At 44.7% G+C, this 27,957-nt stretch overlaps 2 protein-coding genes across 2 annotated transcripts in view; both read right to left on the bottom strand.

The window, feature by feature from the left end:
• Positions 1 to 2,827: 2,827 nt before the first annotated feature.
• LOC307030783 (leishmanolysin-like peptidase) lies at positions 2,828 to 9,106 on the bottom strand. The gene is made up of 8 exons (XM_079667432.1): positions 8,743 to 9,106; positions 7,178 to 7,281; positions 6,180 to 6,210; positions 5,993 to 6,075; positions 5,767 to 5,884; positions 5,402 to 5,580; positions 3,412 to 3,517; positions 2,828 to 2,975 (listed from the first exon to the last, which is right to left on the bottom strand). Exons 1-8 carry the CDS (start codon positions 8,857 to 8,859, stop codon positions 2,850 to 2,852), a joined length of 864 nt encoding a protein of 287 aa, XP_079523558.1. The 5' UTR covers positions 8,860 to 9,106; the 3' UTR covers positions 2,828 to 2,849.
• A 4,185-nt stretch (positions 9,107 to 13,291) lies between these two features.
• Positions 13,292 to 27,957, bottom strand: part of LOC307028972 (TGF-beta receptor type-2-like) — an 18,410-nt gene continuing 3,744 nt past the window's right edge. The window contains exons 2-9 of the mRNA XM_079664420.1: positions 24,640 to 24,784; positions 20,497 to 20,741; positions 19,344 to 19,570; positions 18,659 to 19,135; positions 17,642 to 17,779; positions 16,866 to 17,007; positions 15,949 to 16,076; positions 13,292 to 15,700 (exon numbers count right to left, since the gene is read on the bottom strand). Of these exons, the coding sequence (XP_079520546.1) occupies positions 15,401 to 15,700; positions 15,949 to 16,076; positions 16,866 to 17,007; positions 17,642 to 17,779; positions 18,659 to 19,135; positions 19,344 to 19,570; positions 20,497 to 20,741; positions 24,640 to 24,784 (1,802 nt within the window). The 3' untranslated portion in view covers positions 13,292 to 15,400. The remainder of the gene's footprint in view (positions 15,701 to 15,948; positions 16,077 to 16,865; positions 17,008 to 17,641; positions 17,780 to 18,658; positions 19,136 to 19,343; positions 19,571 to 20,496; positions 20,742 to 24,639; positions 24,785 to 27,957) is intronic.

The following is a 27,957-nucleotide window of genomic DNA, read 5'->3' as shown; positions in this document are numbered from 1 at the left end:
TGTTGATGTAGAAGAGACATGAAGAAGAGGGGACACATGTTGATGTAGAAGAGACATGAGAAGAGGGGACACATGTTGATGTAGAAGAGACATGAAGAAGAGGGGACACATGTTGATGTAGAAGAGACATGAAGAAGAGGGGGACATTCATGGTTGATGGTTGTAGAGACATGAAGAAGAGGGGACACATGTTGATGTAGAGAGAACATGAAGAAGAGGGGACACATGTTGATGTAGAAGAGACATGAAGAAGAGGGGGACAGCGATGTTGATGTAGAAGAGACATGAAGAAGAGGGGACACATGTTGATGTAGAAGAGACATGGAAGAAGAGGGGACACATGTTGATGTAGAAGAGACATGAAGAAGAGGGGACACATGTTGATGTAGAAGAGACATGAAGAAGAGGGGACACATGTTGATGTAGAAGAGACATGAAGAAGAGGGGACACATGTTGATGTAGAAGAGACATGAAGAAGAGGGGACACATGTTGATGTAGAAGAGACATGAAGAAGAGGGGACACATGTTGATGTAGAAGAGACATGAAGAAGAGGGGACACATGTTGATGTAGAAGAGACATGAAGAAGAGGGGACACATGTTGATGTAGAAGAGACATGAAGAAGAGGGGACACATGTTGATGTAGAAGAGACATGAAGAAGAGGGGACACATGTTGATGTAGAAGAGACATGAGAAGAGGGGACACATGTTGATGTAGAAGAGACATGAAGAAGAGGGGACACATGTTGATGTAGAAGAGACATGAAGAAGAGGGGACACATGTTGATGTAGAAGAGACATGAAGAAGAGGGGACACATGTTGATGTAGAAGAGACATGGAAGAAGAGGGGACACATGTTGATGTAGAAGAGACATGAAGAAGAGGGGACACATGTTGATGTAGAAGAGACATGAGAAGAGGGGACACATGTTGATGTAGAAGAGACATGAAGAAGAGGGGACACATGTTGATGTAGAAGAGACATGAAGAAGAGGGGACACATGTTGATGTAGAAGAGACATGAAGAAGAGGGGACACATGTTGATGTAGAAGAGACATGAAGAAGAGGGGACACATGTTGATGTAGAAGAGACATGAGAAGAGGGGACACATGTTGATGTAGAGAGACATGGAGAAGAGGGGACACATGTTGATGTAGAAGAGACATGAAGAAGAGGGGACACATGTTGATGTAGAAGAGACATGAGAAGAGGGGACACATGTTGATGTAGAAGAGACATGAAGAAGAGGGGACACATGTTGATGTAGAAGAGACATGAAGAAGAGGGGACACATGTTGATGTAGAAGAGACATGAAGAAGAGGGGACACATGTTGATGTAGAGAGACATGAAGAAGAGGGGACACATGTTGATGTAGAAGAGACATGAAGAAGAGGGGACACATGTTGATGTAGAAGAGACATGAGAAGAGGGGACACATGTTGATGTAGAGGAGACATGAAGAAGAGGGGACACATGTTGATGTAGAAGAGACATGAAGAAGAGGGGACACATGTTGATGTAGAAGAGACATGGAGAAGAGGGGACACATGTTGATGTAGAAGAGACATGGAGAAGAGGGGACACATGTTGATGTAGAAAAGACATGAAGAAGAGGGGACACATGTTGATAGAGAAGAGACATGAAGAAGAGGGGACACATGTTGATGTAGAAGAGACATGAAGAAGAGGGGACACATGTTGATGTAGAAGAGACATGAAGAAGAGGGGACACATGTTGATGTAGAAGAGACATGAGAAGAGGGGACACATGTTGATGTAGAAGAGACATGGAGAAGAGGGGACACATGTTGATGAAGAAGAGACATGAAGAAGAGGGGACACATGTTGATGTAGAAGAGACATGAAGAAGAGGGGACACATGTTGATTTAGAGGAGACATGAAGAAGAGGGGACACATGTTGATGTAGAAGAGACATGAAGAAGAGGGGACACATGTTGATGAAGAAGAGACATGAAGAAGAGGGGACACATGTTGATGTAGAAGAGACATGAAGAAGAGGGGACACATGTTGATGAAGAAGAGACATGAAGAAGAGGGGACACATGTTGATGTAGAAGAGACATGAAGAAGAGGGGACACATGTTGATGAAGAAGAGACATGAAGAAGAGGGGACACATGTTGATGTAGAAGAGACATGAAGAAGAGGGGACACATGTTGATTTAGAGGAGACATGAAGAAGAGGGGACACATGTTGATGTAAAAGAGACATGGAGAAGAGGGGACACATGTTGATGTAGAAGAGACATGAAGAAGAGGGGACACATGTTGATGTAGAAGAGACATGAAGAAGAGGGGACACATGTTGATAGAGAAGAGACATGGAGAAGAGGGGACACATGTTGATAGAGAAGAGACATGAAGAAGAGGGGACACATGTTGATGTAGAAGAGACATGGAGAAGAGGGGACACATGTTGATTTAGAAGAGACATGAAGAAGAGGGGACACATGTTGATGTAGAAGAGACATGAAGAAGAGGGGACACATGTTGATAGAGAAGAGACATGGAGAAGAGGGGACACATGTTGATAGAGAAGAGACATGAAGAAGAGGGGACACATGTTGATGTAGAAGAGACATGAAGAAGAGGGGACACATGTTGATTTAGAAGAGACATGAAGAAGAGGGGACACATGTTGATGTAGAAGAGACATGAAGAAGAGGGGACACATGTTGATGTAGAAGAGACATGGAGAAGAGGGGACACATGTTGATTTAGAAGAGACATGAAGAAGAGGGGACACATGTTGATGTATGAGAGACATGGAGAAGAGGGGACACACGTTGATGTAGAGGAGACATGGAGAAGTGAAGAACTTTAAATAACCAGACTTATGAAATAGTGAGACCTCTCGTTGAAGGCGGGCAGGCCGCTGGCGAAGCGTGGCGTCAGAGGTTTCCCCTCGTCGTCGTGGTAGAAGGCGAACAGACCGGCGGAGAAGCCCTGGTGGACAGAAGAGGAACAACATGCACTTCAGAGACACTTCAAACCGTCTCCACACCGCCGGGAAACACTGCCTTGGAGTCTCTGCGGTCCCAGAGGCTTGGAAAGATCCTTCATACACGTGTCAGGGTGTGTTTGAGCTGTCAGTGTTCTGAATACTTGTCTTTGGCATCCTGTTTTAATGCTACGTTGTTTTATTAAGAGGCGTCCAATCGGTGAAGACCTCCCTTGTTAATAAAGCCCGTAGCAGCTGGTTTAACACGATGAGTCCTACATGATCTTTCTCCCGTCTCATTCTCACGTCTATTCTATTTCCATTTCGCCTGCTATCCTGGGTTTTAAATAAGCTTTGATTTGATTCAGAGACGCCTTTAGAGCCTCCGTCTCCACTGGAGTCAGTGAGAGGCCTTTGAGATGAAGCGGAGGAGGAACTCACCAGAGCGTGGATGATCTCGTGTTTGACGGTGGAGAGCATGCCTTCAAACTCCTGAGGCTGGGACGAGATCATCGCAGGACACAGGTTAGCGTAGCCTGCGATCGGCCTGGAGACAAGGGACAGAGTTACCTTTATCGCCACGTTCCTTTACACATACGAGGAATTAGCTTCGGTATCTGGTGCTCTAACACACCCTACAGGAGAGAGAGAGGAAAGCACTGCTCTAACACACCCTACAGGAGAGAGAGAGGAAAGCACTGCTCTAACACACCCTACAGGAGAGAGAGAGAGGAAAGCACTGCTCTAACACACCCTACAGGAGAGAGAGAGAGGAAAGCACTGCTCTAACACACCCTACAGGAGAGAGAGAGGAAAGCACTGCTCTAACACACCCTACAGGAGAGAGAGAGGAAAGCACTGCTCTAACACACCCTACAGGAGAGAGAGAGAGGAAAGCACTGCTCTAACACACCCTACAGGAGAGAGAGAGGAAAGCACTGCTCTAACACACCCTACAGGAGAGAGAGAGGAAAGCACTGCTCTAACACACCCTACAGGAGAGAGAGAGGAAAGCACTGCTCTAACACACCCTACAGGAGAGAGAGAGGAAAGCACTGCTCTAACACACCCTACAGGAGAGAGAGAGGAAAGCACTGCTCTAACACACCCTACAGGAGAGAGAGAGGAAAGCACTGCTCTAACACACCCTACAGGAGAGAGAGAGGAAAGCACTGCTCTAACACACCCTACAGGAGAGAGAGAGGAAAGCACTGCTCTAACACACCCTACAGGAGAGAGAGAGGAAAGCACTGCTCTAACACACCCTACAGGAGAGAGAGAGGAAAGCACTGCTCTAACACACCCTACAGGAGAGAGAGAGGAAAGCACTGCTCTAACACACCCTACAGGAGAGAGAGAGGAAAGCACTGCTCTAACACACCCTACAGGAGAGAGAGAGGAAAGCACTGCTCTAACACACCCTACAGGAGAGAGAGAGGAAAGCACTGCTCTAACACACCCTACAGGAGAGAGAGAGGAAAGCACTGCTCTAATACACCCTACAGGAGAGAGAGAGGAAAGCACTGCTCTAACACACCCTACAGGAGAGAGAGAGAGGAAAGCACTGCTCTAACACACCCTACAGGAGAGAGAGAGGAAAGCACTGCTCTAATACACCCTACAGGAGAGAGAGAGAGGAAAGCACTGCTCTAATACACCCTACAGGAGAGAGAGAGGAAAGCACTGCTCTAACACACCCTACAGGAGAGAGAGAGGAAAGCCCTGCTCTAACACACCCTACAGGAGAGAGAGAGGAAAGCACTGCTCTAACACACCCTACAGGAGAGAGAGAGAGGAAAGCACTGCTCTAACACACCCTACAGGAGAGAGAGAGAGGAAAGCACTGCTCTAACACACCCTACAGGAGAGAGAGAGGAAAGCACTGCTCTAACACACCCTACAGGAGAGAGAGAGGAAAGCACTGCTCTAACACACCCTACAGGAGAGAGAGAGGAAAGCACTGCTCTAACACACCCTACAGGAGAGAGAGAGGAAAGCACTGCTCTAACACACCCTACAGGAGAGAGAGAGGAAAGCACTGCTCTAACACACCCTACAGGAGAGAGAGAGGAAAGCACTGCTCTAACACACCCTACAGGAGAGAGAGAGGAAAGCACTGCTCTAACACACCCTACAGGAGAGAGAGAGGAAAGCACTGCTCTAACACACCCTACAGGAGAGAGGAAAGCCCTGCTCTAACACACCCTACAGGAGAGAGAGAGGAAAGCACTGCTCTAACACACCCTACAGGAGAGAGAGAGGAAAGCACTGCTCTAACACACCCTACAGGAGAGAGAGAGAGGAAAGCACTGCTCTAACACACCCTACAGGAGAGAGAGAGGAAAGCACTGCTCTAACACACCCTACAGGAGAGAGAGAGGAAAGCACTGCCACTCTTTGAATCTCCTGGTTATGAAGGAGGGTGCCTCACCTGTCGAGCTCTGCCTCCAGCTGGCAGTATGCAGCGTAGGCCACGATGTTCTCCTGCCCGCAGCGCTCCGTTGTGACCCCGCTAACGTACAGAACGAAGTCCGACCCCTCGACCCCGGGACCGTCCGGAGGCCCGATGGGACCGCACGACTTCCCCGACTCACTGCACACCTTGCATTGCTGAAGGAGAAGCAGAGAGAGTCTTTACATCAGGGATTCAGCTCCACTGTGACGTGAGGAACGCTCCAATGTCACTTCAACCAGGGAGTCTTAACTTTAAGACTATATAAATATACACATATAAATAATTTATATATATAAAATAATGTATTCATTTATTTCACATTATTGCCTCTGCCTCCTGACCTGCAGGTGGTGCTGTGGCACGCTGACGGGGCCGCAGCGGGTCAGGTCAGCGCAGGCGTCCTGGCAGTACCTGTGAGGGTCATCTCTCTTCCTCAGGTACTGATTGGTGGAGCATTGTCTGAGAGATAATAAGTAAGCATGTGCAATAAAAATATGAAATAAAATAGCAGAGAAATACTTATATTAAAATGATATTATGCATCAAAGTTTGACTATCTGGACTGACCTGCTGAGCAGAACCGGGCCGACACGCCTCCGTACGCTGAACACCTTCTGCAGGTAATCGATGGCCTGAGGAAACAGCTTATCCTGAAACACAAAACATCTGCTGCTGGAAACTGAAGTGCAAAAAATACTTTCATATTTTATAAAGAGATTGTAAACGGCTTTCCACGCCTCGATGTCTCGCTCACCTTCACCAGCCTCCTCTGGTCTGCAGGGAGCCTGGAGAGAGAGAGGGGTGGACTATTAAAACCTCCATCCTTTACTGTCAATCTAGCTCAGGGGACAACGGCCCTGTGCACAGCTCAGATACTGAATTTAAAATTGGGTTTGACCAGGACTTAGGCCCCGTCCACACGGAGACGAAAACGAACAGTAGTCGTTTTTTTAAAAAGTCTCCCGTCCACATGGAATCGGCTCAAGAAACGTGTACGTCCAAATGAGACCGCTCGACCTGCTGTAGTACATATGCCTGGCCTGTAAGTGGCGCTGTACTTCCGCGACAAATTAACCAAAAGCAGCGAAGAAGACCCCCGAGCATGAGCTGTAGATTTTGCACTAACATCTGTATCATGGTCTGTAGCGCCTGGAGCACGAACGCAACCCTGTGATCCGCCGTTATTTTTGTTGTTGGCGAAACGCATCAGCACTGACGCGGGGTGAGCAGGAGAGGCGGGGCTATGGCGTCATCGAGTCAGGAAAAGGTCGAATCGGGCGTACACACGGAGCCGCAAGCGTTTCGTCCTCAGACCTACCCACTTTGGGAGCCGGCTTCAAAGTGCATCGGATTCGGGCTCCGTGTCGGCCTCGTGTGGACGACCCGTCTATACGACAGAGAACGTTAGTGAATACAACTGATATCGTCTCTGTGTGGACGGGGCCTTAGATGAGGTTAGAGGTACTTTATTGATACCAAATTGGGACATGTTTGCGTTGCAGCAGCATGAAACAAAACAAAACAAGGCATTGCACATAAGTAGAAACTAAAGAGTAGGAATAAACAATACTAGAAATGTAACATCTCCAATAGAATTAAAGCAGCGTTAACAAGTAGAGAATAAACAGTAGATTGTGAAGATAAAAAACATTTTATAAATATAAGATACAAAATGTATTAAATAAAATACAAATATTGAAAGGAAACATGATGAAAAGTAAAGACTGCAGAGTGTGCTGCTGCAGGACTCACTGGTCCACGCTGTGGTCGTAGATGATCTCAATCTGCAGCTGGAGGTCTTCAGGTGAGCTCCTCTTCGTCAGCCGCTCAGGCTTCAGGTGAACCTGATGGACCACCTGGTGTTAGGAGATACAATAGACATTCATATAAACATACATGGAATTAAATATAATACAAAGAATGTTATACAAATAGTTTAAGGAAACATAATTTTAAAAAAGGAACATTTTAAGAAAAAAAGTCTAATTTTATTTAATTTTTAGGAATTATTAATGTTCTTGTTGCTATGGGGTTGCTATGGTAAACTGGCTTAAAGAGGACAGAACAAATGTCGAAGCCATAGAAATCAATCAGTGTTTCTATAGATTCACTCCTGGTGTTACAGTTTAAATGTTCCCCACAAATACTGTTGGTGTGGTCATTAAACTCAGAATAAATAGCAAAGTAAAGCAGCTACAAAACATGGCATTTATATGGACTTTTAAGCTACTTATTTTACATTTAAGATTCAAGTTCTGTTCAAATGTAAAAATGAGAGAGTGGGCTTAGCCTGTTAGCATGTAAGCTAACTGTGCAGCAAATATAATTTAACCGACAGATAACTGCATTTATAACACAAAAACAAAGATGTAAAATGTTTAATTTATTCCTAATAAATATCAGGTCTGGCCCTTGTGGCTGTCAAACAACAGGGACAGAATAAAGTGTTCCTATCACTGTTTCAGCGTCTCAATAAAATGTATTATTATTAAGTAATTTTCTTGTCATACAATATAAACACTATTAGTTAAACACTAATAACGATCTTGTTTGTAGAGATTATATCTACACTGTTCTTGTTCTTCTTAGTTTGAATCTTTATGGTTTATTGCACTTATTGAACCTAGTTTTGGATAAAAGCGTCAGCTAAATGCTATGTAATATAAACAAATCCCATAATTAGCCACTACTACACCTAGCATGCTAGTTAGCTTATCGCCTCCTCTTCCAATGTGTTGCAGCTTCTTCTGTTAGCATGGTAGCTAACTGTACCCACCGAAAATCTAATTTAACCGGTAGATAACGGAAATTATAACACTCAAACAAACACATAAATTGTATAAAATGGAAGTGGTTTAATCATGATCGTTATAAGGTTAGGCTCGAGTGGTTGTCACACAGCAGGGAAGCGTTAAAGTAGCTTTCTTGTCAAACAATATAAACAAATCTGTTAGCTACTACTGCAGCTAGCATGCTAGCTAGCTTATCCCTTCCGCTTCCATAGTGTTGCAGCTACTTATGTAGCATGGTAGCTATCTGTACAAAAAAAATCTAATTTAACCGGTAGATAACTGAATTTATAACACAAAAACAAATGAATAAATGGTATAAAATGTAAGTAATGTAATCATAATAATTATAAGGTTAGGATCGAGTGGTTGTCAGACAGCAGGGATACATTAAATTAGCTTTCTTTTCACACAATATAAACAAATCCGTTAGCCACTAGTGCAGCTAGCGTGGTAGTTAGCTCCTCCCGTAAGCTTCTATTGTGTTGCAGCTACTTATGTTAGCATGGCAGCTACACCGAGTCTCACCTCCTCGGGCGGCGGGGCTTGGTGCCTGCAGGTCCCGGGGTGGCAGCTCACCAGAGCCGCCAGGGAGGAGAGGAGGAGCACCGGGCCGAGGAGCCGGGCCCCGCTCAGCCCCTCCATCCTCCGGGAGCCGCTGGGATCACAGCCTCCGGGCCGCTCATCAGGAGGGAAACATGGGGAGAAACATCCGAGTGTTGGGCGAGAATCTGCGGCGGAGAGAAGCAGAAAACACCCCTAAAATATCCTATAATTCATCCATGGAGACACCGGCCGTTGAGAGGGTTAGCAGAGGAGAGGATAGTCTGTTAGCGAGAGGGCTCACTCTCAGGGAGAAGGAGAAACACAAAGATCGTCTATCGTGAGATATTGAGATGTGACAAAAAAAGGGGGGGGGGGAAATCATGAGTTCTGACTTTTATCTCAGAATTTAGAAGGGAAAAAACACAATTCTGAGGAAACAGTCAATACAAGATAGACACTGAGGTTGAGTCTGACATCCTGAAGAGTCAGAATTCTGCAAAAAGTCCAGACTGAGAAAAAGTCACAATTTGGGAAAATAAAATGTCAACAGTCTAAGAAAAATCTAAATTCTCAAAGAGTTCTGAAAAAAAGTCATAATTTAGAAAAAAGTCGGAATTCTGAATAAAATTAGAAATCCCCCAAAATATCTGAATTATGTAAAATATGTTAAAATTCTGAAAAAGAATTCAACTTAAAAAAAAAAGGTTTATTTCATCTAAACTTTTTTTCAGAATCCTGCCTTTTTGTCACATCTCCAAATGTATTTCTCATGTTGCCCTAAACCTCTTCTGTAGCATCTATACTAATACCAGGAGGAGTTGTTGTTCTTTTGCTCTCCGTAATAATACTTTTCAAAAAACTTTCCCCACTCCCAAAAACAACAACATACTTTTACCTTCTTGAACCCAGTGCTTTCTGCAGGACTTCCCCTGCAGCGGAGTGTTTCTACAGAGTGGCTTCAGGCTCTGCTGGTTCCCACACTCACTTCACAGCGTTAGATGTGATTATGTGAGGAAGTTGAAGCAGGAGTCCGAAGAGAGGCTGCTCTGTGTCTGTCTGATTCACTTTAACCCTGCTTTCATCTTCACCGACTCTGCTCATTAACAACAAATTGAGTTTACAATTTAACAGTCTGTGAGAAGAGTTCTGCAGTTTCCACCTCAGCCGTGGTTGAGTCTTGTTGAGTTAGAGGGATGTGTGTGAAGTCTGAAACATGTGATGCATTCATTAGCACGTGCAGACAATAGCTAACCATAATCTTTTGGGGATGCTAAATCCATTTCTGAATTTTCTTTGAGGAAAAATGGCCGTTTTCAGTCCCCTAAAACTTCTAAATCTACCCCAAGTTAATCAAAATCAGCCCACCCGGAGGTACAAATATAGCCACTGAGATTCGCTGGGAGTTCTTCATGTGCGTGTGCGTGTGTGTGTGTGTGTGTGTGTGTGTGTGTGGCCTAGCATTACTATACTTGTGGGGACCTAAATCTGTTTACACAGTCACGTGTGGGAACTCTCCTCCCTAATGGGGGCAAAATGGATGTCCCCATGAGGGGAATCATTAATTTTAGGGTGAAGACTTGGTTAGGTTTAGGGTTAGGTTAAGGGTTAGGGTTAGGCACGTGTTAGGCATAGTCCGTTGTTACTGTTTGAACTACGTAACAAATGGAACTGCTTCGATAGCGTTTTTGATTACAGATTTGAAAATATCATTGCTTGCTTTACCCTTTTAGCCCCACGGGCCCGCCGAAGGGGCCGAAACCACAACATCTGCAAGCAACAGCGTCTGAGGGCTTCTTAAAATTGAATAAACTATGAATGTTTCATATTCATGAAACGGGAAGAAACTCAGCTTTGTGGGTTTTTTTGCAACAAAAAAAAAGGAGTTAGCTAACGCTGAGCCTCTGAATTAGCCACGAGCGAAAAAATGCTAAAGGTGTGTGCACAGAAACTCACTCATAACCAGGGGCAACTCCAACAATAGGCCTAGCAACGGCTTAGCAACCCCATTGTTTTGTTATGAAAATGTATCTATATTTATCAAGCGGCAAACTGTGGGGTAGAGCCGGGACGCCAATACGGAAGTGGCACACACTGCAGTTCATATATTGGCCGATAGGGACTGACTGCAGAAAGGAGCAATCTCCATAGACCCCCATGTTAAAATGCCCAACTTTACAGCAGAAAAAAACATGTTTCTACCCCTGGCTGCAATAAATATTATTATGAATATAGTTAGATTCCACCTTCGTGATTATGGATCTGTGAGTGAATTGTTTTCTAACACGACCCTTTTATTTATATTAGTTCTTAACGTTTTTGCATAAATTAGGGCGTGGTCACATTGAGTGACGGCTCTGTGAAGTGACTGCTGCTGTTAGCTTCTTGTCTCTCTGCTAGCTACTCCGTGAAGCTACAGGCACTCTGCCTGGTCAGCTCATCCAGGGAACACAACTTGCCCCCGGCCGTGTTTGTGTGTTCTTCATGCTTATATATCAGACTATTGTGACTCGCTCTGCGGTTGAAACAGACGATGCGTGCATGCGGTTTTGCGCTAAGTGAAAATCGAGTACTTATTTATGTGTTAATGATTTTAATCAACTACGTAATGAATGTAAAGGCCCTGACACACCAAACTGACACCAAAGAAAACGTCCCGACGGAACACGACCGTTGTGTCGCCTCACGTCTCCTGCTTCTTGGCCAACAGTCGCACTGGAACACACCGCAAAGACTTTTGCCAACGGCCAAGTAGCACCTACGAACTGCGCATGCGTGAGTGGCAATAACTCTCCTTACCAGCAGGCGGCGGTAGTGTGTATTCGTCATTCAAAAGAGGCAACAACCGGAAGACAGAGAAGAAGAACAGACTCCGTGATATAAACAAACAACAAATAGCGTGTGCGTTCCATTTTCACTCTCGTCCATCGAAAACATGTCTCGTGCGGTACTGGAGCTATCAGCCATTGGAGTGTTGCTTGCGGAAGACATATTATTCGTGCCTTCTTAAAGCGTTTGTTTACATCCCTCACTTCCGTTTCGCTTCCCATGCACTGATTCGCTAGCTGAACAGCCAATCAGAGTGATTTCTTTGTCCGACTGCCTGTGGCGTCGGCCATGAAAGGCCAAATTAGGCGTGTCACAGCCGATGGTGCGGGACACACCAAATTGAGTTTGGGCGACAGGGCACGCTTCGTCGTCCGACTAACGAAAACGGCCGATTTCGACCAGGTGTGTCAGGGCCTTTAAGGCTTGGCTAAAGGCCCGGACACACCAGGCCGAAATCGGACGTTTTCGTTAGTCGGACGACGAAGCGTGCCCTGTCGCCCAAACTCAATCAGGCTGGGGGGGGGGGGGGTTGAGGAGCTTGACGCTCGTCAACTATCAGCACGAGGGCGGGGGAGCCTCGCTGCGGGGAAGCAGTGTGTGGACCTGTCAGCGCAACTTACATGATGCAGAATTTAACAAATACATTTAAATAATTGGTTTAAACGGCATAATAATAAGGACGATCGTCCGTTCTGTGATTCTCCAGAACACACATGTTATGATATTAGGGTCATGCAGAGTGAGATGAGATCGCTGTCCCTTTAAGAGAGAGAGAAAGAGGGGTGTGGCTTGTGCATGTGTGTTTGTGGATGGTAGAGCGACAGTGAGGGAACCTAGGAGAGAACGTGTGTATGTTTCTGGAAGTGAAACGAGGAAGCAGAAAAACAGATGTCTGTGATGTATTTTGTGAAACAGAAGAACAGCTAAATAAATGCAACGGCCTCCCAAGAAGAGCTCGCCTCTCTCCATTCATTTAAGCTAAAGTGGGTCATTGAACCTGAAGCTTGTTGCTTCTGCCCTCCTCGACTACGGTCTGGGAGCCGACAGGAACGTTCAACACACAGATGGCCAGTCCGCCCCTTTGTAGCATATTATTTCGATGAGAGATGAGCAGATCGCCACTGGGCTTTCAACTAAAGACACAGCCACGCAAAAACTGCGTCATTTGTACAGCTCCTTATGGGTACTGGAATTAGCTTAGTGCTTTCCTCCGTGGTGAAACGATCAGCACTGCACCACGGAGGAAAGCGGCAGAAAGTCACCTGGAGTAAAGAGAGCGGGGCTGCGTTGCGTGCATGGCTTCCTTCTGCAGGTAACGGGGAGACGCTCTGGCGGCGGTCTCGTTCAGGATCCGAAAATACAATTAAAATATGTTGCACACTTATTCCACTTATTCCTAGTGTGCCACTGGTTACGGTGCCACGTGCCAATGCTGGCACGCGTGCCAGGGGTTGCCGACCCCTGCTTTAGAAACAGGCTGAAATAGAGGGGGGTGAGGCTAGAATTGTCTGTTTGGTATTTTGACCAAAACACTTCATAGACATGTTTTGTATAGATATTTCTCTATAATGTATTGTTCAAATATAGTATAATATGTGAGCTTTAAATGAATGCTCACTTTGCATTTGGGGAAATAATACACTCAGTAGACGTAGCAGACACAGCTCTCATTTATTCACTGAACCTAATAATTTAATAAGAAAACTTATTGTAATTCTTTATTTTTCAAAAGGGGATGGTCTCACACTTACTGTACAGACAGAATCAAGAATCATTAATTAATTACAGAATTGCAAAACATACATCAGTTTTCGGAGAGAGTGGTTTTCTGTGTTTCTGTTTCCAAGTATTTGTACTGACTGGATCCCTCAGTGTTCACATTCACTCATTTACAAATAAGTAAATAACTGTATAAAGTCACAACATGTTTTCACACCAGACACAGGAAGGACATCCCCCTGCTTTTATTCATTAAGGTTATAGTACATATCATCATGGCAGTCATTAAAGAATAAGGCAACAACAAAATGGAGACCAGCTCCTTCAACGTAAAAACATTTTTCTAGATCTTTTTCTACAAGACTCTTCACTTCCTGTCAGTTTATCATGAAGGCACAAAGTCAGTCTTTGGGTATTCCTGTCCTCTCTGTATTCAGGGGAAGAATCCTGAACTGCTCACAAAGACAAACGTTTATGTGATAACCCCGTGAAATATCCCAACAACAGTTTGATGTATTGTACTGACGCTAGGCTTAACGTTATGGGGCATAGTTCGCCTCACTACAACTTCTGTGTCAGTCCGTGACGTCAATGGCCCCAAAAATACTTTCCCCCATTGACTTACATCAGGAAAGAGACGCCTGTAAATCAGCTGATATTTTTTTTAGCTAAATCAACAACCCACTACGAACACTTTTATAGCCCTTATATAGGAGCTTTAGCCTAATGCCAAACGGGCTTTTACTCCCGGGTATGAACTAGCGGACGTATAGATGAGAGTAACACCTACGTCCCTTCCGGGCAAAAAGTATGGCCCCGCCCACGTTTGGGGGAAAACAAAGTTGTAATTAGAATGGGGATCAATACAAATTCTGAAGTTTTTGCCAATCTGATCAGAAAAATTTAAGAAAACCATGGATTTGTGGATCTTCAAAGAGCTCGATTACGATGGCCAGTCAGGCAAACAATTACATGAAATCATTGGAAATCGACGATCGGGCTCGATATATGGTTAAATTAAAATCAGTAGGCGAGGCCGTCATTTCTCCAGCTGTTACTCTCGTGAGCGAGGCGGGAAATAATTGTGTTATCATGCCAAAAAGCTGCTGTGTCGTTTATTGCTCCTCAAACATTAAAACAAATCCAGAGTTCAGTGTTTCTGAACTTCCTCTAAGAAGAAAGGACAAAGAAGAGCTCTGAGGCTTCAGGCTCGATCGCCGTTCAAATGACAGCGTTGGTTTCCCCCTAAAGTGGGCGGGGCCGTAAAGTGACGTAGATGTTACTCTCATGTATGGACATTGATAGCCTACTGCCATATTTAACCATACATCGAGCCCGATCGTCGACTTCCAATGATTGAATGTAATTGTTTGCCTGACTGGCCATCGGGCTCTTTGAAGACCCAAAAATCCACGGTTTTCTTAAATTTCTGATCGGATTGGCAAAAACTTCAGAATTTGTATTGACCGCCATTCAAATAACAGCGTTGTTTTCCCCCAAAAGTGGGCGGAGCTGTACTTTTTTCCCGGAACTGACGCATGTGTTGCTCTCACGCATGCTGTGTGGATAGCTCTGTTGTTGCTTCAATGATGAATCGGTAGGCCCGAACATACAATCGTTGCGGGACTCACACACTGCTCCGGCGGTCAAAAACCAAATGCCCAGACACACCCAATCCTGTGACAACACACACCTTATATGGCCGTAGGTAATAGCACAGCGACACCCTATGGCACACACAGTGAATAACACACAATTGTTTCAACCCAAACATGACCTTGCATTAAAATGGCTCTTACACCTTATTTAAATCACTGGGTTTATAAAACTGCACTAAAAGCTGAATCCAGAGTTATTTTCTCTCTCCACTCATCTGAATTTAATGACAGGAGGCGGGGCTTAAGAACATCTGAAATGTGAATGCCCTATGAGCTACATACGGTCCTTTAGCTCTCGAGAGGATGGACTGATGGCTCAATCTTCCCACATATGGGTCGTGTTATGGCGCTTTGCTCAGTTCTTGCAGTTCTACTAGGAATGAACGAGGTCCCGCCTCCAACAGTGTTTCCAGTTCTCTTTATACATCCATGTGCACTCACACCGCAGACCGAGTGTTTCCCAGGGAATCATGGGATACCTCCCCTGCCTGAGGGATCTGTAGGGAGGAAGAGGAGGAGGAAGAGGAGGACGGACGCTGGTCATTGTCTTCTTTTTCTGAGTCCTTTTCTGTCTCTACGTCTTCCTCTCTATCCGGTACCTCCTCTCCTTCCTGTCCTTCCTCCTCTTCCTCTTCCTCCAGGACGGTGAGTCTCTCCACCACGCAGTGAGCCGTCAGCCGGGCCTCGGGGTCGTGATCCCAGCACTCAGTGATGGTGGAGCAGAAGACGCTCATCCCCTGGAGGACAGAGTTAGACGTTAGACACACCTCCCTCTACGTTTCATTTAGCTGACGCTTTCATCCATGAAGATACAAACTTAAAACAGCAAGAAACCAGCAGGTTTGAATAGGCCAAACCATTTTAGTTTAGTTTTCTATCTGTGTTTCAGATGTGATCAGACCGTCCTTAGCATCGGTCATCCATCCAGAAATAGCAAAGCGCAGAACTTTCCAATCAGAGTGTGTAATGGTGTAATAACTCTGACCTGGTTCTGGGTCCAGGCTGTCGGGATGTCGGGTCGTCCTCGGTCCCTCAGCACCAGATCCCTCATGCTGTCCACACAGGGCTGCTCACACACCTGGGAGCCAAACGCCGGCTCGTAGCTCTTCACCTCTGCACCAACACACACATAAACACACACATGAACACACACATAGGGAGTCACCGTAAGGCCGACCCAAAGCCACAGAGACAGATTCCAGTGACATGTTGCCAGGTGGGCTCCTACATATTAGAGTAAGTGTTAAAGGGGACTTCTCAGAGGAACTGAAACATACAAGGCTATACCGGGACGTCTGGAGGCAGGGTTCCTGAATACGTTCCTCAATAGGCCTATCTTTCTTACTTTAGCGAGCATCCGTTTTTATTTTTCCTGTTTTTACACTAAAATGACCACAGCCATATTTCCATAATAAATTAGTTGGAGTTTGCAAGAGCTTTTATTTTCAAAGAACTTCCGAGAGCTAAAGTGAAGCTGGAAATTGAACAACTGACCATCAGGTTTGGAGACGTCCATTTACCCCTTGAGCCAAAGACATCTGGACAGATTTCAATAAAAACGTAACGAGTTCAAGGACCAGAATCTGTTCTGTGGTATTTTGCTTTTAACCAACACACACTTAAACACACACATTACACAAAGACAGAGGGGTTTCAAAGTTCAAGGACCCTAACCCCTGGAGATTAATGGCTGTAAGGACACCTACAGCTCATCATTAATCTGTCCGGCCCTCGACTTTACGGTTGTGGTACATCTCAGCTCTCAAATAGCATCGTTCTTTAAGAACACATCTGTAAAAAGCCACTTAAAACTACCTGAAAATCCTTTATATAAGCCTGGACTGAGGTTCCTGCCTTTTAAAAGATATATAGAGACATATAGAGACTTGTAGAAGCTCGTACCTCCGATGGCCTGGCAGCGGGAGGCCATCTCCCAGTGAACCAGAGACATGGAGTAGACGTCCATCTGTTTGAAGGCCTCCAGGTCCTCCAGGTTCACTCTGGACTCCAGCACCTCCGGAGCCATGTAGCGGGCGGTGCCCACCTGAGACAAGGAGTCAGATCAGATCATTCAGCTTCGGCCTTGTGGTTTATTTATTGTATTCTTTGCGTAGACTCGTAGGTGTTACGGAGTCGAGCAGAAGTTCATGCTATTGTTTTATCATGCAGTGTTTGAGAGCATCATAAGATATGGTATCACTGCCTGGTGTGGTAACTCGACAGTCGAAGTAACAGACTGCTATGAAAATGATGGGGGTCAAAAAACATCCATCTCTTCAAAACACATATGAGCAGTCCATTATCAGACAGGCACAACGTGTCTGATCCCCCCCCCACATACTCCACCCAGAACTCCAGATCCTCCCGTCCGGTAGAAGATTCACGGTTCCCAAGATCAGGCTGAACCGCTATAAGCACTCAATCCTGCCTCTGTCCATTGAGCTTCTTAACGCTCACATATAATGTAATATACTTTCAAATGTTGGCCATGAGGGTTTTGCAATAGGTCGCCATTGTCAGTATGTGCGTCTGTGTTTGTTCAAACAGTGCATGAGTGATGATATGTGCATGTGTTTGAATGTTTATTATGTTTGTACATGTACATGTATGCGGAACTGCAGGACGGAGTCCAGAACAAATGTCCTTACGGGGACAATAAAGTATATCGTATCGTTCACCTGTCCGCTGTTGGCGAAGACGTCCACGGTGAGCGAGAGGTCGAGTCTCAGCGCCAGACCGAAGTCAACCAGAGCGCACTCCCTCCTGCTCTTCACCACCAGGTTACTGCTCTTCAGGTCCCGGTGGGCAACCGGCACCTGGAACACAAACAACAACAAAAAAGCCCAGTCAATAAACAACTTTAACCCACCATTTAGCTCGCAACAGCACACTAGAAACATCACATCCAAGGGTAAAGAAAGACATTGCTTAAAGACTACGGAACCGTCTCTTCTGGGTTGATCTAAGACTGAATCCATCTAGTGGACCTGGGGGGGGGTTCAAAAACAGATGTTATTTCCACTTTGGATCAAAAATGGATCGGAGATGTCACCTTTACTTTCATTGTTTTTAAAAAAAGTGTTCTTACTAAGGGCTAATCAGAATCTAGATAGGAGAATACATCAGTAAATTGAAATGTTGAAGCACTCATCGTACCTTAATTTAGTACCTGTATATCCGTGCACTAGGTATGGTACTTATTTAGTTCTTCAGACAACTTCAGTTTTATTTGTTCGATTTTCTCCACTAGACATACAGTACAAAGTGAATACATTTGTAAAAGTAAAACTGGGTGTCCAGAGATTATCTCACATACGTGACAACTCGTCGCTTTTCGGCAAGATTCGCCCGCTTGAAATTAAAATGTGTCATTCACGAGAATCGCGTGGATACAAAACGTTTATTTTTTGGGTTGGGTCTTGGTCAGCACAGTTTCCCATAGCTAACATCGATAACAAACATGCACTTTCAGAGGCTGACACACTAAATAAATGAACTGATTTGGGGGAGACTGGTTGAAATAAATAGTTTGTTAGTTGAAGGTTAGTTCAACGCACATTTTAAAACACAGAGGCATTTCAAAGTGCTTCACATAGGCAGTTTATTTCTCTGAACTTGATGTTTCTTCTCAGAGTGTACCAGAAACAAACATGTCACCTTCTTCCCAACTTGTGAGTTCCCCGGTGTGATCTTACCTTTGGCACCCCGCTGGGCGTGGTGTCGCTATGCAGGTGAGCTAACCCTCTGGCGATGCTTCCTGCCATGCACACCAGCTCCTCCCAGCTCAGAGTGTGAGCAGACAGGAAGTCCTGCAGGTTCCCCATGCTGTGATAGGCCAACACCAGCCAGTACTTCCTGTGTCCCGGCGGCCCCCTCTCTTCGGCCGCCAGGAACCGAACCACGTTATCGTGCTGCAGCGTCGGGTCGGAGAAGATGTAGCACTCGTTTCTCCAGGAGGCGAACTCTACGGCGGGAAACACCTTCACCGCTACCGTCTCGTAGCAGTTAACTCCGCCCACCCGGCCCTCCAGAAGACATGCCTTCCACACCTCCGCAAACCTGCCCTTCCCCACCAGCACCTCCAGTTTGATGGGCAGGGGTTCCAGTTGATGGTCCCGCCAGTCCGTCACATCGGAGAGCATGTCGTCGTTGGGAGGATGACCCTTACCTGTAGAGTCAGAATAACTTTATTTGTCCCATCAATCATCCATCCCTCCATCCGTCCAATAAATCATTAATCCATCCAATACTTTGAAAAAAAGTATTTTCATTTCTCTAATGTACAATGCCTGCAAATATTTCCCAAATTGGGATCAATAAAGTACTTCTTATCTTATCTTATCTTATGCTATCTTATCTTATATGTATAGACTCCCCTGTTTCAGTTCCCATCCTCAGCCTCCACCCCCCCTCTCCGAAGGCCTGGTACAGATCGGGGGTGCGCTTGGTGGGCCATGCGGGGCGAGCAGGAGGCGGGCGGGGTTTATCTGGCCGGTGCGTCCGGTAGAAGTAGAAGGCGGCGGCAGCGACCAGGGCCACCAGGACCGGAGGAACCAGACTCACCACCACCACCGGGAGCACATCCTTACTCTGGAGCCGAGAGAACCCTGGGGGGGGGGGGAGGGATAATCATCTTTACATACATACATACATCCAACTGTATATCCATGTATTAATCCAATAACTCATCCATCTGTCCATCCAATTATCCCTGTATCCATGCCATCCATCCAATAACTCATCCATCTGTCCATCCAATTATCCCTGTATCCATGCCATCCATCCAATAAATCATTTATCCATCCATTTAATAACCCATCCATCCATCCATCCATCCATCTAATAACTCATCCATCCATCCATCCATCCAATAACTCATCCATCCATCCAATAACTCATCCATCCACCCAACAACCCATCCATCCATCCATCCATCCATCCATCCAATAACTCATCCATCCATCCAATAACTCATCCATCCATCCAATAACTCATCCATCCATCCATCCATCCAATAACTCATCCATCCATCCATCCACCCAATAACCCATCCATCCATCCATCCATCCAATAACTCATCCATCCATCCATCCATCCATCCATCCATCCAATAACTCATCCATCCATCCATCCATCCAATAACTCATCCATCCATCCAATAACTCATCCATCCATCCATCCATCCAATAACTCATCCATCCATCCATCCAATAACTCATCCATCCATCCATCCATCCACCCAATAACCCATCCATCCATCCAATAACTCATCCATCCATCCAATAACTCATCCATCCATCCAATAACTCATCCATCCATCCATCCAATAACTCATCCATCCATCCAATAACTCATCCATCCATCCAATAACTCATCCATCCATCCATCCACCCAATAACCCATCCATCCATCCATCCATCAATCCAATAACTCATCCTTCCATCCATCCATCCAATAACTCCTCCACCCAATGATTCCTGTATCCATGTATCCATCCTTCCTTCCATCCAACCTGTCCTCTATAAAGTGTTACCGTTGGCTCCCTTGTTGAACAGCAGCTTGTCGTTGCACTCGTGTTCTCCGGTGCAGCCGCAGAGCATCATGGCCGCCTGCCCCCCCCCCTCAGCCTGCCCCCCCTCAGCCTCTTCCCCCCTAGCTGGCAGCATGGTGCAGTCTCTGGAGGTGAAGTTCAGCAGCAGGCGGGGGGAAAGGCCCTCCAGAGGCAGGGAGGGGTCATGGCACATCGTCTGCACCGACATGGAGCCGTTCGTCTTCCTCCTGGGGGGGGACACCGTTACAATATTAATATTTACTGTGTCCATTCATCCAATAACTCATCCATCCAATAACTCATCCATCCACCCAATAACTCATCCATCCATCTAATAACTCATCCATCCATCCAATAACTCATCCATCCCTCCATCCATCCTTCCAATAACTCATCCATCCATCCATCCATCCATCCATCCAATAGCTCATCCATCCATTCATCCATCCATCCAATAGCTCATCCATCCAATAGCTCATCCATCCATCCAATAACTCATCCATCCATCCATCCATCCAATAGCTCATCCATCCATCCAATAGCCCATCCATCCAATAACTCATCCATCCGCCCAATAACTCATCCATCCATCCATCCAATAGCTCATCCATCCATCCATCCATCCAATAACTCACCCATCCATCCATCCATCCATCCAATAGCCCATCCATCCAATAGCTCATCCATTCATCCATCCAATAGCTCATCCATCCATCCATCCATCCAATAACTCACCCATCCATCCATCCATCCATCCAATAGCTCATCCATCCAATAGCTCATCCATCCAATAGCTCATCCATTCATCCATCCAATAGCTCATCCATCCAATAGCTCATCCATCCAATAGCTCATCCATCCAATAGCTCATCCATTCATCCATCCAATAGCTCATCCATCCATCCATCCAATAGCTCATCCATCCAATAACTCATCCATCCACCCAATAACTCATCCATCCATCCATCCAATAACTCATCCATCCATCCATCCAATAGCTCATCCATCCATCCATCCATCCAATAGCTCATCCATCCATCCATCCATCCAATAGCTCATCCATCCAATAACTCATCCATCCCCCCAATAACTCATCCATCCATCCATCCATCCATCCAATAACTCATCCATCCATCCATCCAATAGCTCATCCATCCATCCATCCATCCAATAGCTCATCCATCCATCCATCCATCCAATAGCTCATCCATCCAATAACTCATCCATCCCCCCAATAACTCATCCATCCATCCATCCATCCATCCAATAACTCATCCATCCATCCATCCAATAACTCATCCATCCAATAACTCATCTATCCACCCATCCAATAACTCATCCATCCATCCATCCAATAGCTCATCCATCCATCCAATAGCTCATCCATCCAATAACTCATCCATTCATCATTCATCCAATTATTCCTGTATCCATGCCATCCTTCCATCCATTCAATATTTCTGTTATAATTCCATCCATCCACCTAATAAGTCATTTATCCATCCGTCCAATAACTCATCCATCCATCCATCCATCCATCCATCCATCCAATAACTCATCCATCCATCCATCCATCCAATAACTCATCCATCCAATAACTCATCCATCCATCCATCCATCCATCCAAACTAATAGATTCATTTCATGGTTTTTATCTTGTAGTTGTTTTTCCTCCCGGAGGAAAAGGAACATGCATCCATAATTGTAATAATAATAGCGTGTGTGTGTGTGTGTGTGTGTGTGTGTGTGTGTGTGTGTGTGTGGGTTGTGGAGTTGTACTTGTCCTATTATATTATAAATATGTTTCGCATCAGCTAAAGTGTAGCTGCGGTAAATGCTGCCTTAGGTTACACACACACACACACACACACACACACACACACACACACACACACACACACACACACACACACACACACACACACACACACACACACACACACACACACACACACACACACACACACACACACACACACACACACACACACACACACACTTTCTACTTTTGTTTCTGGCAGAGCTCTGCTTGTTAAAATGTCTCCCTGTAAACTTTGACCTGAATAATGCGTGTGTTTCTTCTTCTTCTTCTTCTCTCTTATCTGCAGGGTGGGGTCGGCTGACAGGAAATGGGGGGGGGGGGGGGGGGGGGGGGTCTGTTATCCAAACAAAAGCAGGAATCAGCAGAAACTTCTTTCCCGTCTTCAGAGTGAGAAGCAGGGCGTGGAAAACTCTGAGGAGCTTTGGAGCTGCAGAGTTTCTGAGAGGAAGGAGGGCTGGTTCTGGGGACACGAACACCGCAGCACACGAGACGAACTTACACACATTACAACTGGCTTTATTTACAGTTAGGTTTTCACTCGCACCGTGTGAAATGTTCCTTAGTGTTTGGTGCTTACAGTAAGTCATGAAAGAGGAACGAAAGTCAAAAGTTGCCACTGTAGATAGAAAACAATGAACGATCCAACAAAGGATCTAAAATGAGTTTGGTTGTAAATGCACGACACACTACGGAGGTCGGGGGGCACCGATGTTTACATTCCTGTATTTTTCAGATCCGACCTTCTTTTAGTAAACCTTGTTAGACGCGTTTATACAAAGCGACTTACGATTCAATACTGTGGGCAATCCCTGAACAGGTGGGCTTTGAGGAGGGTCTTGAATGTGATTGTGTCTGATGTGTGATGGAGACCCAGATTCTTGGCGCAGTGCAGCTAAAAGCCCCCATGGTGACGAGGCTTCAGACTATGATTTGTGTTACGTTGTTGTTTTTCTATTATTTTTTAGGGTAGTTTATTTGTTGTTGTTGTTGTTGTTGTTTCTAATCTCTAATAGTTGAGTTGAGCTCATAGGACTTGATTCCCTTATAAGAATTGGCACCTTCTTGAGTTCTTGAGTGGAGGAACGGGTAATAACATCATCAGGTGGGCCCCCTCCTTCCTCAAAAAGCAAAAGTACACTCATCCTTTACTCAAGTAGAAGTACACTCATCCTTTACTCAAGTAGAAGTACACACATCCTGTACTCAAGTAGAAGTACACACATCCTTTACTCAAGTAGAAGTACACACATCCTTTACTCAGGTAGAAGTACACTCATCCTTTACTCAAGTAGAAGTACACACATCCTTTACTCAAGTAGAAGTACACTCATCCTTTACTCAAGTAGAAGTACACACATCCTGTACTCAAGTAGAAGTACACACATCCTTTACTCAAGTAGAAGTACACACATCCTTTACTCAGGTAGAAGTACACTCATCCTTTACTCAAGTAGAAGTACACACATCCTTTACTCAAGTAGAAGTACACTCATCCTTTACTCAAGTAGAAGTACACTCATCCTTTACTCAAGTAGAAGTACACACATCCTTTACTCAAGTAGAAGTACACACATCCTTTACTCAAGTAGAAGTACACACATCCTTTACTCAAGTAGAAGTACACACATCCTTTACTCAAGTAGAAGTACACACATCCTTTACTCAAGTAGAAGTACACACATCCTTTACTCAAGTAGAAGTACACACATCCTTTACTCAAGTAGAAGTACACACATCCTGTACTCAAGTAGAAGTACACACATCCTTTACTCAAGTAGAAGTACACACATCCTTTACTCAAGTAGAAGTACACACATCCTTTACTCAAGTAGAAGTACACACATCCTGTACTCAAGTAGAAGTACACACATTCTTTACTCAAACAGAAGTACACACATCCTTTACTCAAGTAGAAGTGCACTCATCCTTTACTCAAGTAGAAGTACACACATCCTTTACTCAAGTAGAAGTACACACATCCTTTACTCAAGTAGAAGTGCACTCATCCTTTACTCAAGTAGAAGTGCACTCATCCTTTACTCAAGTAGAAAGTACAGGTATTTGTGTTCAAAATGTGAGAAGTAGAAAGTAAAAAGTCTTCAGAAAAATAAGTAGTGGAGTAAAGTAGTGATACCAGAAACATGTACTTAAGTACAGTAACAAAGTTACACTCTAACCCTGCGTTTTACTCCTCCTTGTGTTGCGGCCTTCGAGCCAGTTGTGACACTATAGCAATACGTGACATTAAGACAGTTCACTTCACTTTAGAGAGAAATATAGCGATAGTAATAATGAGTGTTTACCAGAGGGCGATGCAGATCTCGTCAGTACTGGAGCAGAAGGAGGTCAGAGAGCAGTTACTGAAGCAGACGCTGTCCTTACACACCGGAGACGAAGCCTCACACCACTTACACAGGTTGAAGCTCAGGTGAGTGAAGCCGGACACACCTGGGGGAGAGACAGGAAGTAGTCAGACCTGGAGGAACAAACAGGAAGTACTGAGACCTGGAGGAACAAACAGGAAGCACTGAGACCTGGGTTGAGGTCGAATAGTCCAAAAATCAGCTCCTAAGTTCTAACCCTATCGTCTATTCCTTGACCTCTTAGTGAAAGGTCACGGGGTTAAGGGATAGTGGATAGGAGAATTCAAAAGGACTTAGGAGAAGAGACTGCAGTACTTTAGAGAATCCGACAGCTCACTATCACACGTGTTTATGATGCGCCAGCGGACGTCATGGTGTGCGTCTGCTGCTGTGGGGAAACTATGGAAACTACAGTTTTCTATACAGAGGACTACAACATGGATGTTTAATAAGAAGGAGGGACTCATCTAGAGACTCTGCACCGTGCTCTGATGCTGTTGCTTTATGCTTTATGAACAACAGAGAAACAGATTCTTCATGACCAAAGCTGGAATTGAAATAAAAAAGTGAAACTTCTGCTCGTCACCCTCTCCCTCCGGTCCACATTAATACAAATGATCCCAATACGTATGATTGGATGAAAAGATCTTAAAATCAATACAAATGTATTTATTATAAACGTTAGTCCTTAACATCTATCACTGTGTACATCATTCAAACATCTTTTAGAAGTTGAACAAACCCCACACAGCTCAGTGAAATGTTGACTTTATTTGATCATTTCAGTAAAAACTAACGTTCATATTTCTCTTTTTGATTATAATACTGATGAACGTTCAAAACAAAGCACTTTGGTAACTTACCACATACGTTTTAAAAGGCTTAATAAGCACCGTAACTTTCATGATATCATTTCTCCATCATAATCGTTTGTGTGTTGTGTGACGGCAAAGGCTGCGGCCGCAAGGCATTGTGGGGCAGCATTTTCTCCTCTCCTTTCGGTGAGGGAGGTCCAGTGGTTCCTAAGCTAAAGGAGGTTATAAAGGAAGTTTGAAACCTCCTTTCCTATCAGTTAGAGCAGGGATGGGCAACTTTGATGGTGGTGGGGGCCACATCATTGATGTACTGGCCACCAGGGGGCCGCAGATTCACTTGGAACACATACACACAAACATTCCATGTGTTGTGTGTAATTATTAACAAATATACTAAGTCTGACATCTTCATTGACATTTTACAATCAAGGGGAACATCCTCTAATAAGCTCACTAAACAAATATCAGTTCACAGAAATATTATTTCATTTTTACAAGTGGTATGTTTGTAAAGAACAAGTTATTAAACAGTGAAATAAAACTATTTTAAACTATTGGAAAGCAGGTAAAATGTGTGTGTATTGAGATTAACCGTTAAGATGACATACACATGAAGTCATGAACACTAACCCAGACATTAGTTGTTTAACTTGAACCTAAAACACTTGTAACCTGTCTCTGATGACGCACAATAAGGGGAGTGTCCACACAGACACCTGTCAGTCCGCACTCTGCTGTTCCTCACGCCACTCCCCCTCCCTCCCGCTAAAATTATGAATGAAAAGCGTGGTAATAGATAACATGGCAGGCAGGGGCGGCGCCAGGGGGGAGCTAGGGGGTGCTGAAGCACCCCCCAGGATTGCCAAAGCAACCCCTAAGCACCCCCAAGAAATATGTTTGTTTGTTTTTTCGATTTGTTTTTTGTTTTTAAAAAAAATTAAATGAAATTAGAAAGATTATTGATTACATCAATGCAAATGTGAAACAAACAAATGTTTGACCAAAAACATAAAGCCAACACAGGTGATAAGGCCAATGGCCAGCACCCATTAGATTTTTGACCTACCCATAGGCTAAATTACTTTGTGACACTTGAGTGACTTCCTGTTAGCTGGAGCGCCAAATTATTTGCTAACAGCAAAGTGACAAATGGATCCTTTTTTAGTCCTCAAACGTCCACGTGTGGACACTCAATCAAAACCACCTGAAAGCGAGAGGGATTCTGCACATAATAGGCCTCGTGAGTACAAGTAGCTTACTTCTGGCTCTCTGTGTTTCATTCAAGCTCTGCTCTGTGTGTGTGTGGCACGAGCCATTTTGTATGTGTGCGAGAGCACCGTCGGGTCTCTAGCTCTACCGGAGATCGTTGTGGTTAGCATCTGGTGCTAGCTAGCCAAGCTAACGGATATAAGGAGCTTTTTCAACAACAAAGTGGAGGGAGAACTCTCTCCTGTCAGACTGAGAGTCTCAGATAACGTCAGCTCAGGTGAAGTAAAGGACTCTCAGTGTTTAGATAGTTAACTTTAGTCTAGTTATCTCAGTGGGTCTCAAACGTTTTGTTTTAAAAGGAGAGTGATTTGTAAAATATCTATAAAGAAATAGTAAATCTGTTTACAGTTCTGTTTCATATGTAAGTTGAGAGATGTTTCCATAGATCTCTTCATTTTGCTCTCAAAGTGCACCAGATTGATGCTTTTAACTTCGATATTTAAAAAAAAATCTTCGGGAGCATTTCAAAATGCAAGATGGGGGGGGGGGGGGGGGGGTGCTAGTGGATCGCCGGAGCTGTTAGATTAACATTAACATGCTTATATTGTAGTTGTAAGTGCAATGCCTTGCGGCCTGTAGCACCATCCTTGATGGAGGATATGTGTGGGCAGGAAAGGAGTGAGCAGAGAGAAGAGTAGTTGTCGATTTTTGTTTTGTTTTCTGTGACTATCTGCCTCACCCTCTCAGACTTTCAGTTGCGCGCGCTACTAAAGAGACGTGTTACCATGGAAACCAAACAATGGTGTAGCTGTATTAAAGTCAGAGTGGAAACAGTCCTGAGTAAATCTGATTTTGTCAGAGATCGGGAGAAATGCGGGAGAAATATGACCCCGGGAGGAAACCGGGAGAGGGCAATGAAATCGGGAGTCTCCCGCGAAAATCGGGAGGGTTGACAAGTATGAGTTGCAGTAGAAAATTCAACTGTAGCGCTGGTGCATTAATGGGAAACCCTTAAAGTTTGAGCACCCTCTATGAAACGTCAAGCTACCCCACAGCACCCCCTAGAGAAAATCTCTGGCGCCGCCACTGATGGCAGGGTCCGTGACAGTTTGTTTTCATCTGATTTCAAATAAACAAAGTCTTGGTTTTTAGAATATTAAACTTGTTTCGCCAAATTCAGATGATAAATACAACTTTTAAGCTTCTAAGGCATAATTACAAGAGGCAACTTAAC

Source organism: Notothenia rossii (assembly GCF_949606895.1).
Source record: "Notothenia rossii genome assembly, chromosome: 2".
Classification (NCBI taxonomy): domain Eukaryota; kingdom Metazoa; phylum Chordata; class Actinopteri; order Perciformes; family Nototheniidae; genus Notothenia; species Notothenia rossii.
This window is presented reverse-complemented; position numbering and strand designations above follow the sequence as displayed.